The sequence below is a fragment of the Cololabis saira genome, chromosome 2 (genome assembly GCF_033807715.1).
Source record: "Cololabis saira isolate AMF1-May2022 chromosome 2, fColSai1.1, whole genome shotgun sequence".
NCBI lineage: Eukaryota > Metazoa > Chordata > Actinopteri > Beloniformes > Belonidae > Cololabis > Cololabis saira.
Genome location: NC_084588.1, coordinates 39,847,301 through 39,864,592, shown reverse-complemented (window position 1 = coordinate 39,864,592; position 17,292 = coordinate 39,847,301). Strand labels below are relative to the sequence as shown.

General features: G+C 37.1%; 1 protein-coding gene across 1 annotated transcript; it reads right to left on the bottom strand.

Moving 5' to 3' along the window:
* Positions 1-574: 574 nt before the first annotated feature.
* On the bottom strand, positions 575-16,739 carry kcnk2a (potassium channel, subfamily K, member 2a). The gene is made up of 9 exons (XM_061710998.1): positions 16,432-16,739; positions 11,357-11,463; positions 11,134-11,246; positions 9,930-10,020; positions 8,742-8,859; positions 7,944-8,104; positions 5,250-5,436; positions 5,027-5,166; positions 575-3,142 (listed from the first exon to the last, which is right to left on the bottom strand). Coding segments are annotated over exons 1-9 (1,257 nt in total). The 5' UTR covers positions 16,433-16,739; the 3' UTR covers positions 575-2,803.
* Between the last annotated feature and the right edge of the window lie 553 nt (positions 16,740-17,292).

The window sequence follows — 17,292 nt, the reverse complement described above, 5'->3', positions numbered from 1 at the left end:
TCAGTTTTTGTCAAAATAAAAGGACAGTATTATTATTATTATTATTATTATTATTATTATTATTATTATTATTATTATTATTATTATTATTATTATTATTATTATTATTGTTACAATTATTACGATTATTATTATTATTATTACACTTTTTATTAGTCTTGCAGTCTACATCATTTGGTTGCTTTACTCAGCACTAGTGGAGCAAAAGTTGCTCACTAAGAACTTTTTTCGAATGCCTAAATGGTTTAAATCCAAAACACTCCAGTCATAATAAATGTACATGCTACTTCATAATGGTACACGTTTAGTTTTGTGTTATTGCTGAAAAACGAGGACCACCAATGCACATTGATGGAAAACTCCCTATGGCAGCACTATGGACTAATTGATCACATGACACATATCCTACTATGTAGATCAACTAGAAAAGCAGAGGACTTTGAATTAAAGGAAACACAGAAAACACTCAAAGCCCTTAAGTTGGTTTATTTTAAAATGATACATTGTTTTAAAGTCTTTTCTATATCTGACATTAGCCGTACCAATATGATTATAATCACAATGTGACTCATGTTGTATAGTTTATTGAAAAAAAGACTACAAAAACATTAACATATGGAACAAAGAATAACATGAAAAAAACAAAAAACAGTTTAGTTATAGAAAAAATAAGAAAGATTGTTTCGTGACAAAGGCATTTTAATAGTGAAGAAGGCCACAGCTGTTCAACATAAAGGGGTTACTTATATTCAGTGTTAGTGCACAAAGCAGATATAATAAGAACTCTTCTACAGTTATGTGAAAACCTCTACTTCCCCTCAGTCTTCCCATGTCTTTATTTGTCAGTTAGCATGCTCAGAGGGAATATGTTGAAATAGTACATCCATAGATATTAAACAGTACGAGGCAAATATTAGTCTGAAATGATTAAATACTTTACATGGAGTGGATTTTAGCAGCAGGTTTTCTACGTCATTCTGACATCAGCCTTTCTCCTGCTGATCTCAGTATTCGGTATTTCACCTCCACTCTGTAATGTTCCCATATCATTGTTTTGATGTAAAATATTTTTTCCTCAATGCTTGTACATAAAGAAGGGAGTTGTGAAATTAATTGTCGTTGTCATGAATACCATATCACGACTAAAATCAAAGACTCCTGACTGAAAGAAACAATCATGTCACACTCAAAGGCTGTTTACACAAAGTGCATTTCCAATGGCAGGTGCATTAAAACCCTTGTCACGTATGTGTGTGTGTGTGTGTGTGTGTGTGTGTGTGTGTGTGTGTGTGTGTGTGTGTGTGTGTGTGTGTGTGTGTGTGTGTGTTCAGATTTTAATAATATTGTGACAATAATTTAACATTCATAATCTGTCAATGTTCATGACTTTTTTACCATCATAATCCATCATCAATGTTTTTTTTTGTTTTTTGTTTTAAACAGAATAACTTCCATAACATGTAAACAAGCCACACATAAATGCTTTGTCTTACATATCCATAAACACTTGATTATATCCTTTTTATCACACAATTACAGAAGCAATGTCTTCCAGCGTTCCTGGTATGTGGCAATGGGTAAAGAGTGAATTTATATTTGACTAAGTTTCCTATTGCTAGAAATGAAATGAAGAAAATTTGATCTTCAAGTCCATGTTCAGTTTCTCAGGAACATCTGAAGTATTCGAAACATTATGTTTGACATACCTGCAAAAAGTAATGGCTGAAACAGTATGTCTTGATAATGATGACAAAGATTTTAACTAAATGACTGAATTACACGTATGATTTTTTTAATTTAAAAAATAAAACAAAAATTCTGCCCTTAATACCACATAGTTTGTTGTAGTTGTACGTGTTAGTTACTTTACTGTAATATGCAAAAGATAACTTACAGAATAGAAACCTCACTTATATGTGCTAATTGATTCAAAAGAAATAAGCAAAAAAGTTTCAGATAAAAAACATGAAACAAAACGTGCTTTTAAATTTGTACACGATTGAAATTGCAAATCTGTTTTCATCCAGTGAATCACAGAAACAATACAAATGGGAGCTCAGTCCAGAGATTCTCCCTGTCAGAGACGTATAAACTCTCATTATCATCATTACACCCTACAATATAACCAACACCCCCTAAACAGTCTCAGTGGACAGTGATACATTGATTGTTATCAACAATCAGATAAAAAACAGTATGTGGGTTGAATCCCTAGTTTGATGCTCAGTTGCAGGTCATACTCATCTTTCTCTATAATAACCCCGTCTATTTCTAAAATGGCTGAAAGAACAGGTTTTCAAGCTCTAAAGATGTGCAGTAAAAACCATCTCCACACTCATAAGAATATAAAACGGTGAATTTCTGCAAACACAGACAGGCACTGTGACACACCGTCCAACTTGTCAATATCAGGTCCTGAATACTTCAATCTCTTATAAAATATGCTCAAAATACATGCTTTGTTGTATTTTTACAGGTGATCCCATTATCAATTAAAAATTTTGGCTGATGTAGGAGATTTTGGTTAATAAAACCAGATTTAAAAAAAGCTCTGCTTTCTATGTTCTACGGGATTTTTGTCTTTCTCATGATGGCGAGATGGTGAAGTGATAAATCCATTGCCAAAAATCCATTGAAGAGCTTCTGAGCATGGCTTTAACTCCTCTGACATCCTTGTAGAGGGATAGATATGTCTGTCATGGAGTGACAAACACTGGAGTGTCATTAAGTAATTTGAGAGTGTAAACACTCGAACGCTGATACCACAGATGACGACAGTTGGAAGGGCCACAGAAGGATTTTTCTACTTCAAATGTTCAATGATCGATATGTCCCCTTGTTCTGGATCCAGCCCATTTAGGAGAAAACTGCCATTTCTAGCCATAGGTGATGTCGAGCCTTGCATCCCAAGCTCCCTGTCGTTTTTCTCGCGTTCGTCATTGACACTGACCGACGTGTCGCGCCGGGGCAGAGTGAGCTCAGGTGCTGAGCTGAAACCCAGCTCTGAGGACAGTTTACGTTTAATCGATGCAGCACGCTGGAACTTATCATAGATCTCCACGCTGACACGGCGGCGGGTCTCTTTGAACTCTGCCGAGACATTAGCCGTCCACTCTGCAGCGTGTGCTCGGATCTCCCCCACCTGCAAGGAGATGGAGACGGAGCGGTGATTAGAGCTGCAGTAAGGCTGATGAATGGTGACTGGTTACAGCGGTCTGTGACAACTGTTATGCAAAACCAACAACTGTTTTGATGAAATAATAGACATTAAATAGACCAGAGTAAACCTTTTCACCTTTAGGGCTACTAAAGTAGCAAAATGACCTTTATATCGGGCAGAATATTAAAGTTGCATCTGTCTTAGCTTGGCTCTCTACTAAATCTTCCACCTGACTTAAATCCTGCTGAGGACATGTGTGCCCTTCACAAGCATGGCATTTACAAGTGAGAGATGAGAACACATCTCTATGCATAACAATAAAGAAAACGTAGTCACTGCATCAATAAAAAGAAAAAAATAAACTGATAAACTCTGCCACCGGAAAAACATATTCTCTACTAAAGCCTGAATATTGATATTTTTGAAAGGCAAATGTTGTTTACATGTCCCTGAAAATATCAATCCATAGGAGAGGAAATGAATCACGGTGTGAGTGCAATACGACAGATCAGGAAGTCAACTCAATTACATTAAAACTATGTATCTTTATTTAAACAGGACTGCACATGGGATGCATTCCCTCAACCACGGTAAATTTGAGATATGCACGCATTACGTTGCAGAAAGAAATCTGACACATTACTTTTATTGCACCTTTAGACCAAAAGTAATACAATTATAACAGTATTTTTTTTGTAAGATTCACAGCACAGACATGTATTTAAGGTGCTCGCTTTGGTTTGTTGATATCATCAAGGCGTAAATGATACCTGTGCACCAAATTACCATTGTCTCTGTTTTTAACTATATTAAGCTGACCAACAATAAGAAAATAAACACATATTTACAAGCTGGTGAGCTCTCAGCAGGACTTCAGCATGAGAAACCATGAGGAGTCGACACACACACACACACACACACACACACACACACACACACACACACACACACACACACACACACACACACACACACACACACACACACACACACACACACACACACACACACACACACACACACACACACACAGCTGTCCTTATAAGGACATTATATTGAATTCCTTCCTCCAATTCTATGTCAAGAGGTTTGGGGATTTTTGCTTAAGCTGTTGCTCCTGTGACTTGTTAGCTGGATGGATGGATGGAATTATTGATTGATGGATCTGACTTTCAATTACTGTGTACAGTGTAACAGAGACCCCAACCCTAATGCCTTAACGTTTATACCTTACCATAACTGTAATCTCAATTAAAACTTTAGATCTATCCCTAACCAGAACACCATAAATGGTATTCTGCCTCAATAGGACTGGGTCTTTTTTTTTCATTTAAACTACTGGTACCACTAAAATCCCTCATTAGGACAGAAAAGATCCTAATGAGGAAACAAAAACAAGAACACATACACAAAGTCTCTCAAACATCCCCCCAGCTGCAGATGAAACCTTGTATCACGCCAATATCACTCATTTATGACTAACTAAGGGGAGCATTTGTCGTCTCATTGTCTCATCATGTTCTTGCTAAAAATGCATGTCCCCTGACTCTTAAGGTTAACAACCACCTGTGATGTATCTCGTATCTCAAAATCTTCATTCATGCTCATCAGTGAAATCAAATTATCAAACAACATAAGCTCTATCTTTGTAAAGGAAAACCTCAGGGCTTTTTTCTTTCTTAATAAAGGGCTGAAAACCTCCAAATATTAACAAGTTAATTATTTTCCACAACTTTTGCTATATTTATACCTGCAACAGATCTATAATAGTTGATGAAGAGCTATACATCCAAAATGTAAAAAAGGTTACAGAAACAAGCTGTAAATGATGGAAAACAAAGTCACTGAGGGGGGATGAGTTCTTACCTCTTCTTTTGTCCGCTTAGAGATGACCCTGAGCCAGTCTCCTATCATGCTGAGGATAGCAGCAAAGTAGGCCAGGCCCACCAGAATCCAGAACCACACGACTGGTTTATAGTAGTCCAGGTACTCAATTTCTGACCCACCTAGAAACGGAGTGATGGTGAGATGCAGCGACAGGATGCAGAGAAACTCACGTGTACAAAAAAATGTGTATTTGATAATTCACCTGCCACAAAGTCTCCAAACCCAATGGTAGTCAAGGTGATGACCACAAAGTAAAGGGACTCCAGCGCAGACCAGCCCTCAATGTGTTTGAAGATGGCTGCCGGGAGCGCCACAAACAGCAGACAGCCAAACAGCACAAACAGGAGAGTAGAAATAACCCGCACCTTCGTCTGGCTGATGTCCCAGTGCTGCAGGGGAGACACAACAACAGACGCTCTGCTACTTGAATAGTTTAGTCCTAACTAAACTAGTCTTAATAACATGATACAACTTTTTTTTTGTTCAGGTCATGATTTAAAAACTCTTGCTAAATGTATAGAAAAGGAAATGGTGAAATTAAAAAAATGGTTTGATGAGTTGAAGTTGTCTTTAAATTAAAAAAACCATTGGCCATTCAAGAAGAGAGACAAAATTATCACTTACTTTAGAAGGAGTTTTAATTGATAGAGTATCACAATTTAAGTTTTTAGGCGTTATTATAGATGAGAAATTGACATGGAAAGCTCATATAGCTCATGTTAAAAAAAAAGTGTGCAAAAATATTTTTGTTTTGAATAAAGCTAAGTTTGTGTTAAATCATACAGTAATGAGAATTTTATATTGTTCATTAATTTTGCCTTATTTAACTTATTGTGTTGCAATCTGGGGCAACACATACCCAACTACTATGAATCCTTTATTTTTGTTACAGAAAAGAGCACTTCGAGTTATTTACGATACGCATTTCAGAGAACACACCAACAGATTATTTTTTGAATCAAGATTACTGAAACTCGATGATTTGGTTAAGTTACAGACACTCACAATCATGTACACAGCTAAATGTAAAGCATTGCCAGAAGGCTCTTACAATACTTGTTTACTTTCAGTTCAAATAATGAAGAAAGTCATAGAAAATTTAATTTTAAACATTTATTTGCCCGAACAACATTAAAGCAGATGAGCGTTTCAATTGTTGGAATTAAGTTATGGAATTCATTACATTATGATTTAAAGGGCTGTATAAGGAAATTTAAAGAGAAAAAAATAGCAATGTATGTATGAAATAGTAGATTTATAATATATGCGTATGGAGACAGACAAGTTATCTTTGATTTTTTTGTTTTTCTTTCCTTGTGATATTAACTAAGTAATTGTGCAGACCATCTGTTATTATTGTTCAATTTTGTTTTGAGGGAAGGGCAGGTATAATAAGATTTTCTTCTTCCTGCTCCTTTCTGGTTATGGAATATGGTTTTGATTGTGTTGTCATTTTGATTGTGTTGTCATTTTACTTGTTTGTTTCTTTTGTTTGCATATTTCCATGATCGGAATAAATAAAAATGAAATGAAATGAAATTAAATGAAATAAGTGAAACATTCAAATTAAGGCAAGATGAGCTTGTGTAGAAGTGAGTAAGAGAGTGGAGGGGGAAATACCACTGGTGGTGATGTTTTACACCACTTTTAAATTAAATGTTAAGCTTTGATGGGTGTATTGATATGGTATTAAAGTCAATTAGCAGCTTTAGAATGCATAACCTTGTGATCAATACAGTTTAAAACATTTCTGGTTTGTGGAGGCATATCATAATTGAGGACCAGCTGTAAATCACAAAGCATCCAAAGGAAGACAAAGCAACCTGAAAGTATAAGCTCGAACTGCATTATTCAAAGAAACGGCCCCTTGGGTGCTGCATAAACAAAAAGACTTCCACCGAGGATAAGACTTCAGTCTTACACAATCTGTGCAGACCACTGAGGCTTTTTGTAAATACACAGCGATTTTTTTTCTTTCCACAATCATGGTATCCATTAGTGACTCCCCCAGGAGCTCTCGGAGCAGCAGAAGGAGAAAATCATTCTTAACTACATTTCTGCATTCAGATTTCTGGCTTCAGATTTTGCATCAAATGGTTCAAAACTACAAAACAAAGTAGTCAGCTATGTGAAGTTTGAAAAGCTGACCACAAATTGAGTTAGTTTTGATGTTTTTGATATTTTCTGGGTTCTGATGGCTGGATGCAACACAAACAGCATCTTAAATTCTGTATTGGCTTCTAAACAAAGTCTTAACCCAGGAATATTGCATTTCTACATTGTTTTTCTTTATTAATTTTCCAACAACGAAATTACTCTTCAAGAACATTGGTTTTAAGCATTCTACAGTATTTCCCATTTAGATGGTTTAACTATTTTAGAAAAATGTTAAAAAAAACAAAACTCATGTGTGATGGCCAGTGATGTCATTCACTGCCCCTAAAGTGGCTCAGCCTGCAGAATCTTCTGCTATTTTAAACTGCTACAAACTCATTAATTTGTGGTCTGGACTTATTAGTCCTGTTGAACAGTTTCACAAACTCATGCTACACAGTAATCATTTTTAACCACTAAGGCTTTGTACAACTCATTGATGAGCTGAAAGTTTATCAAGAAACACAACAAAACCAGGATGATAGAGTACTTGAACTGACTTAGACTATATATGTATAGTGTAATGTAAGTATGCTATAATGTAAGATTTATTTAGTGTCTCACAAGTGGGTCGGTAATTAGATAATGTTGGAGCATTTTTGTAAACATGAACTGATAGAAATGGATTGATGTGACTCAGTCACATTTGATGACAAAAATCTTGTAAAGCGGTTTGTGTAGCAGTTTGTGATAAATACCTGTGTTTGTGCACATGTACATATATGTGTTACTTCAAACTCACCATAAACATTTTCTCCACTTTGGCAATGCCCTTGCCAAAGATGGTGCCGAGCTGATCCCCTACACCAGCCAACAGGAAGCCAAACAGAGGTATTCCCAGCAGGGCATAGATGATGCAGAAGATTCTTCCACCTTCAGTGTGGGGAGATATATTTCCAAAGCCTCCAGAGGTAAAAGAAAATGAGAGAGGGTAATGTATAAAAACATCTGAATGATTATGGCTTTTAAATGACTATAACAACAGATGGGATCCTGCTGACTGATGTAACATTGTGGTAAAAGACACCAAGTGCTCCACATGAAGATATTTTTGTTACATAAAAAAGGAAAAGCCAACTGCATTTATTTATATTCAAGGAGCCCAACACCTGCACTTGTTGAATTAACTACTGCTCAATACCCTTTGTTAATGTGTTTTGAAGAAATACAATCAAGGTAATCAAACCAACAGAAACTGATTCATTAAAAGTGATCAATAATGAGATACTGACAGGATACACAACTATTCAAAGATACAAGCACATTGTAATTGTAAGGAGATGGTATGTTTGCAAATTAGATTTTTTTACAACAGAAATTCAACTTCCCACTGCTTCAGGTCAACATCACTGTTGTGTAATCAAATATCTGCATTCAGAGGACTCCGTAGACTAAAGCAAGAACAACTAATTCACTACACTAGACAGGTGAGTCTAATGTTTTGAATACATAAGGATATACGTAATAAGAAGCACACAGGGCAAGCTTGTTTACAATGACATTTATACAATGTTTTCTCAATTAAAACTGTGTTTTGTACCAATGGTGGTGATGACAGTCCCAGCAAAGAAAAAGGCAGAGCTCAGGTCCCACAGACTGCTGTGGTTACCAAGTGTTCCTGCAGGATTCACCCCAGAACGGATAGCAGACACAACTTGCTGAAGATGAAAAAAGAAAGACAAGGAGAGAAGTTACCGCATGGACACTTTTGAATTTAGTTGAACAACATGAAGTGCATGAGTGTTTTCCTGTAGATACATAGATAGAGGTAAATAATTTATAACTGTATATGGTAGAGGAGCAGCACAATATGTTTTTTATGAAATATGGAAATAGTTGATGTGAGGCTTGAGGTGGATGTGATTGTGACAGAGCAAGAAAACCTGAGCTGTTAATGAGAATGCCTTATAGAAACATGGTGTTCGTGATGACCCAGTAGAGCTTCTTGGTTCAGAAATGAGAGTAAGACCAACAACTGTGGTGTAACCAACAAGTGAAACATACTTCCCTTGCTGTTCTTAATGTATGCCTGTCAAGCTGAAGGAGCTGTCCATGGTGCTGAAACCTCTGCCACTACGTTTCAATCCAGTTTCTCTAAAACATGCAGAATTGTCAACGCTTCAAACTTAAGTTCATAAATGGTCCAGCCAGAGACCTCTGTAATCAGGTCACAAGTTAATGTGATCTGGAATATGATCTTTGTTAGTCCTCATAAATGTTCACGTATGTTCTTTAGTCCACCAAAGAGGTGAGAGAGTACCATACCAGTTACATTTATTACAAATGCTTAATAAGGATCTAAATTAATGTGTTAAATCAAAAATGTAAGTCAAGAAAGTCTAGATTGAAAATGTTATCCTTTTAAAATGTGGGTAACGTTGTGAAAGTGTCTCTTTTCATCCAAAGCTACAGCATGATCTTTCAACGAATCAAAACAAGATTGGTTTCAGTGAAAATATTGAAAGGAAATTAAATTAAGTTAAAATTAATGAAAAAAGTTGTAGTAATTTATTTTGTTCAGCTCATGTCGCTTGTTCAGAACCTTAAACTTCAATTATCTAAAAAGCTTATTTATGCTGGTTAACATTCATCCATACATGAAATCATTTGTTCTTGACTTTGTAAGCTATAAGGACTGGCTCACCAATCTGAATCTGATATATAGTGAATGTGCATCTGTATTTTGTGCTCAATATTACGATTATTTATAATGTGAGGTCGGGCTCACCTTGACCAGCTCCTCCAGCTGGCTCTGATTGACACAGGAGTGTCTAGACAGGAACTCCAGCTTCTGGGACAGGATAGTGAAACGCTGGGCACTAAAACAGAGAGAAGTATTTGCTGCTCTATGTTTTAAAAACCCACATTTTGTCAGAGTGGATGAAGAGATGGCTGCAGTTGGAGAATGATGAGGCTGGCATCTTTTAAACTAGGCTATGCTGATTTGGTTTAAAGGTGTGTTATTAATTCTTGAGTAACATTTTCAACCACAACATTAAAACCAGCACCATAAAAGTGTGTTAGTTGGGGAAATCTGTGTATGTTCTCCAACAGAATGCTGCATTGTAACAAATCAATCAGTGTTAGTAAATGTTCATCTGTCAGCAGTTTAATGTTGTTGTTGATCAGTGTGTCATACTCAACCACTGTTAAAATATCAAAATGGGTGATCATGATATATTTATGTTCTCTAATGGAGCTAGTGTTTAGATTTTTCCACCTGGTTAATTAAAATAATCTAAGTAAAATAGTCTCATCTGTCATTTAATAAAGAGAAACTTATTCATATGAATGACTTGGTTCACCTAGGAGATCACCTGCTGCCACACACCTTGCTATCCTGCAGTAAAGAGATTGAATTTTAGAGGCCAAATAACTGAGAACTGTGGGACTTCAGAGGTTCCTGTACTTTACCTGGATTCATAATCAGAATTTGCAGCATCGTGCAGTCTTGTTTTTCATTCAAGTGTCATAAGGTTTTAATACCTTTATTCGTTAATCAGTATTCACAATATTAGTGAAACAGTAGTAAAGACTAAAATAACATCCATATTGTGTTAAAGATAATTATGTTCCAGTTAGGATTTATTAAAAAAAAAGAAGAAAAAAGCTGGACTCTTGAGTTACAGTTGAATGTAATTTAATACACGATTAGTTTCATATTTCATTTATGTTGATAGGTTTGGTTAAATGTTCTGCTACCTTAAATAAACATTCTGAGTAAAAGATATTATCAGAACATATCAGTGTGAACAAAAGTAGCACATGGAATATCACAGCTTGAATGCAACACACTGTACTTTTTGGTGCTGTATTGCATTCATGAATTGTTGGTGCAACAGTTTTCAGTTGAACTCTGAACTGCCTGAATGGTGTTATCTACTTCAGGTGGACAGAATAACAGAAGGGCAGATGCCTTTAACCTTCCCTACCTCTCGTGAGGCTGCTCCAGGGCTCTGAAGACTGCTGCTCCCATCACCAGATACATAACCACCAAAAGAAAGATGGCTGTCACTGTCTTCCACTTCATCACTGTGGCAACCATCTGCAACTCAACCATATACAAACATAGAATATCCTAAATTAACTACACAAAACTTTTAAATGGATATTAAAAATCCCATTGGTGACTTTGGCATTTATTTAATTACTCACCTCACTTTCCTCCCGAGGAGTCAGCGTGATTGGCTTTGTGGAGAAGGAGAGGCGGGGCTTGGTGTTGTGAGTGGCGGATTTAGGGTCCAATAAGTCTGGAGCTGCCACTGTCAATGAATATGATAGAAAATAGAGTTTTTTCCTTTATTGTTCTCCCATGAACTTTTGCCCTGCCTCCCTCTGCATACATACTGACCCGGTCAACACATTTGAGTTATCAACTTAAGAAATCCTTATAAATAAATCACCAACACAACTTTTAAGTGCGCACTGAGTGGTGCCCACTTAGTAAGACATTGTGTGCAATATGTGTGTGTTCATGTGTGTGTGTGTGTGTGTGTGTGTGTGTTCTCTTACATAAAAACCACACTGAGAGCAAAATGAAAGAGGAATGTGAAAGAGAGCAAAGTGACTTCCAAACATTGGAAATTATGAAAATATAAATGTTTGGCCTGAAAAATAAGTACAGTATGCAGGGTTAGATGTTTCAAAAGACATAGTACTGTGACCTGTTTAGTCTCAGAATGAATACATTATTTTGAACATAACCCTCAGTCACAGTTGCATGTCAAACAATAAACTGAAGAAACTGAAACCCCAACTGCCACCGTAACACACAGCAGAATAAGAATTTAGTAATCTAAGTGACACAACAGTCATTTTAAACCGAACACACTCCCATGAGTACTTAGACTCAGTTCTATTCCTTTTCTGCAGGGTATTTGAAGATTAAATTGAAATGTTGAAACAACTGAATAACTCACTTCACTTATGGACACCATAAACTTTTTCACATCCTATTCAAAGTAAATTCAAATCAAGCTGAAGAGTACAGGCCACACAGTCACTGAAAACAAGTGACAATTTGATTGTTTTAAACTTAATTATTGTATTAGTTGGTAAATATACTGGACGCTAAGGTATATGCAATAGAGAAATGGGCGGCATGTCATGATGAAGCTCAATGGTCAAACAAATAACCCAAGCAAGGAAGAAACAAAAATATCTGTTCAATATGACACAAATGATTTGAAAAACAGCATGCGCGATGAAATTGAGTTTGTGTTGTTATGTTTCAAGAAAATTAAACTTTTTGCTCTTAGGAATACCTATTCCACCTATTGCACCCCCGTCCATCATAACAACACTATAGTGAAGTTTTCTGACGACACCACAGTGGTGGCTCATCTCGGGGGGGGATGAGTCTGCATACAGAGACGAGCTGGTACGGCTGTCGTCGTGGTGACGAGAGACAATAACCTCCTCCTGAACAGCTCCAAGACCAAAAGCTGGTAATTGACTATAGGCGGAAAAAGACAGAGATTCCTCCGCTCATCATCAGCGGGGATTGTGTAGAGAGGGTAGCCAACTGGTACCTGGGAGTCCACATCGAGGAGAACGTGACCTGGACTGTGAACACCTCTGAGCTGCAGAAGAAAGCCCAGCAGAGACTGTACCTCCTCAGGATCCTCAGGAAGGAGAACATCACACAGAGGCTGCTGGTGTCCTTCTACCGAGCCTCCATCGAGAGCATTATGACGTACTGTATCTGCATCTGGTACAGCAGCTGTACAGCAGCTCAGAGGAAAGACCTCCAGAGGGTCATCACCACCGGCTGCCCTCTCTCCACACTGGAACACCTCCACCACTCCCGTTGCCAGAAAAAGGCCCAAAATATAATAGAAGACACTTCACACCCCGGACACTCGCTGTTTGAACTGCTGCCATCTGGGAAACGATACAGACTCATGAAAACAAGGACAAACAGAATCAAACACAGCTTTTACCCAACAGCAATAACCACTTTCAACAAAAACAGGAGCTAATGTGCAATAACAAAAATGATTGTATGCTGATGAAGGTTCTTGTGGGGTCTGTGTGTTGATGTGTGTGTGGAAGGGTGAATGTGTCTAGAGATATATATATTCATTTTTCTTTGTTTATATTTTATATTACATTTTATTGATTTATTTTTCAGTTATATTGATATATTCTATTCCAAAGCTGCATGTAAAGTCAGACAGGAATTATTAGAGCAAAACAAAGAAAAACCTGTTTGTGGGTCAGATCAGCCGGAAACTAAATCATACTGTTGATAAAATCAGAAACATTATGGCAACAAAACAATCTGTTAAAAAAGGAAAATGGTAGACAGTCTGGCCCATCTGTGACACAAGAGCACACAGATGCGCTGCAGGGCCAATTTAGTTCCTGATGGCTTTTAATTGTTGTTACACTCTGATTTTGGCTGTCTGGTTAGAGTAGAGTAGTGAGTATGTTTATTGCAGCTGCACGATATTAGGAAAACACACAATATTCAATATCACAGTTGGAAATTGCAATTATGACTTGAGACATTTACACCAATATTTCAGTGTATGGTATTAATGTCTGTCTGCTTTGAAGCTAAAGTTGACCCCTGACACTAAATATCCAATAAAGATATGTCATGGTTATAAGAGTTAAAAAAGAGATTCATAATTAATTGTTTTCATGTGTTAAAATAAGAGAGTTAAAAAAAGAGATTAATAATGAATTGTTTTTATGTTTTAAAAGGAGTTAAAAAGGTTAAAACAATGATTGATCATCGGTTCTGTGTTCAACTGTTTTGCCTGGCCGACAACAAACAGTATCAGTGCTGCACAGTGAATTATTGAAAATGCCTGTTTGACGTGTTGGATGAGAATCAGTGTAATGTGATGGTGAACGGATGAACAATACACACTGGCTGCAACGTGTTGTTTTCGCGTCTTTTTTTTTTACTTTTATCTTTTCCCCGGCAACGGGGCGTAACAGATACACACACACTTAAAAGTATTAATTCTAGTCCAGCAATATGGCTTTATTAAAGATAAATAAATATGAAAGAACACTCTTCAGTCTTTAAACACACCGTTTCACACTTGCTTTTCCTCTAACTTGAGCACTATAACCTGGTTTTTATTTTATATTGCATATATATCAATAATATTTTATATTTTCTTTGTGTTTTATCTCTTAATGTTAGTACTGTTGGTCTAACAATTTTAGTAGATGTTGTTTCGCTGGATTATGTTAATGTGCAGCCCTTTTGGTTATTGTCAAGGACTGTATTTGGATTTCTGCCGCCTGCTTCCACTACTGCGATCCGAGCATTTAGGTCCAACACGACAAATTTGACATTCAGCTGTTTTGTCTTTGTTTTGTTTGTTTTTTAATGTGTGGATATTTCTTTTTGTGGTTAAATGCTATCTTCTGTTTCAGTTTCAGAGCTTTCTCTGTTAGAGTGGTTTGTTTGTGAGCTCTCGGTCTCTTTATTCCTGCCACAATGTAAACATTTTCAGCCTGATAAAGTACTAATACTGGATAGGATGCATAAGAATTCACCCCCCTGTTCAGTTGTCATGGGCCTGAAATCTATATTTGGAGACAAAACCCATGCAGCAGGCTGTGAATATACTTCATTCTGTTGTGAAGTTGAAGATTTTCATTTACTGTAGGGGTCAGACTGACTCACTTTTATATCCAGCCTCTAGTGGTAATTTGGGGGACTTTACATTCTTGTGCATAAACAAGAACGTGCACTTGTAAACAAAAATCAGAAGTTACCTTTTAAGCAAAATGGCTTTCAGCACTTTTAGTTTCCATTATGACTAATTTGTATATTGCTGTGTGTTGGTTCTCTGTTTGTGTGCTATGTTAAATGTTTTCATACCACAAATGTAAGAGAACAGATCTCATGGCCGTGTTGCACCTACTAGAGTGTCTGTGTATGCATGCATAAACAATCATTCTCCACTTTAGATATACCACGTGTACGTAATAAAGCGGCCAGCGAGTGTATAAACTGTAGTTTAGGTGTAAAAGGTGTGAAAGTAAAAAAAAGTAAAAGTTATGACAACTCAGCTCCAATAGTAGCATGTCAAGTGATCTGTGATGTCATCCCATGGGAATCTTATAAAGTGAGAAATGGCCAAAAGTAGGCCAGGTTCTCCTTGTTGAAACGTTGAATGGTGTCTGTAACTAAAGCTATGCACAATGCAAAATTTGAAGAGGGTTTAAACATTTCTCCAAAAAGGTGAAGAATATATCAAAATGTGATCTGCAATCTTCTTAATGAGTTTAACAAGTTCAAAACTGAATGGGTTTCAGTACTCAAAGTATGTGGGAGGCGTTAGGGACCAATAATCTACATAGGATTTTGAAAAGGTGTTAAAGCAACAAAATATGATATCACTTCTGGTCAACAGAAATAAAAGCAAGGCTGAGTTTTTTTTAACCATCTGTCAGTAAGATGTGTGAGAGCCATAAATAACAGGTGAAGTGTCAGAGGATCAAGGAACAGGAATCATTTCAGAGGCGAGGAAAAAAGGAGGACAACAGATGAGACCCCTGTTAGAGTTAAACTTTAAATGTATCCCAATATTGTATGTATATCCATATGTATCCATATTTATCTGTGTTTCTTTTTTCAGATCTTGATCTTTATGCCCAGTTTACAAAATTACATGACGAAAAAAAAATTCAAGCTGATGTGACTTCCACACTACGTTTGACTGAACTACACATGCAGTTTTGCAATTGCACATCTAAATCTGAACTTGGTACACTGTTAACTCGAATAAGTTCACAGAACTCAAACATTTTTGTGTAACTGATTACACCAAAATATTTTTTAAATGTTTTAAGTTTCCACAATTTAAAATGTTCTATTTTCCTCAACTCATAGTCTGTGGGAAATACACAATTTTTTTTTTTTACAAACAACAGTTAGGGAAAACAGTGTATCTGGCGTGGATGTTGTTTTTTTAAGGAAAGGGTTCAGCAAATGATCATACAAACACAAAGTCTTGGAGCAGTGAGGAGCTACTGGATCACACAATCTGATGGATGATTGTGTGAGATCATAGATTAAAACTTAAGTAAGCATCTTCAGAGATGCGTTGAAAAAGTAGATTCCGGTGATAACAAGTGGAAGAGTTTCCACATACAGCCACCTGTTTGCTTCTGACTGCAAAGTGCATCAGGGTGTGCGTTTCCTGTTCCACCCCTCCAACACAAAGTGCAATCCCAACTTGGAGAAAATGTGCACTTACTCGTTGCTGCTGGCTATCCGATGCCCTCGGCTCTCCTGTTCTCCTCATCCGAGTCTCTCTCTGCGTTGAGGGGAATGTTTCCTCCTCTGCGTGTCTCCTCCCTGCGGCGCTGCGACGCGGGGACGGACGGGCGCTCCGTCTTCGCTCCGCTTCTCTTCTCGGCTCTCACCGCGGACAGGACACCGGCACTGCGCCTGCAAACTTTCCTCTTTTGTTTCTGTTTGTTTGTTTTATTTTCAACTTGCCACAGCAAATAGTTTTCTACGGTGTGTTTTCTCTTTGCCCTCCTGTCCTCTGTCAGCTCTCCAGCATCCGTCCGCGCTCCGTCCGCGCTCCGTCTGCGCCCTGGGCTTTTGAGAGGTGGAATATCCCGGAGAGGAGGAGGAGGGGAAAGGATGGAGGAGGAGGAGGAGGAGGAGGAGGTGGAGGAACACAGGGGGGTCCCCGGTTTGAAAAGCCCTGCACTGTCTTGCAATGTATACTTAACAAGTTACCAGCATTACACTGAAAAAATAAATCTAAGCGCATGTCAATATAACATATTTAAATCTGTGATATTAACAATTAAAAATGAAGTTTGGTGCTTTACATGAATACATCTACTTTTGAACTTAATCTGCATTTGTTCAAAAAGCAAGACATTGTGCATTTTTTCCTTAACAAGCAGTATTTATGTAATCCCAATCTTTTCATTTACACACAAACAACAAGCAATGATCTTGTTGTATTTACTTTTCCTTTAACAATTTTAATCTATTGTGCATATCTTTCTTGATCTACTTTAAAAAAATGAAGGCAGCTTTTTCGCATGAGATTTTTATGTAGATCAAGAAAGACTAGTCTTTGCAAGTAAAGTCAACT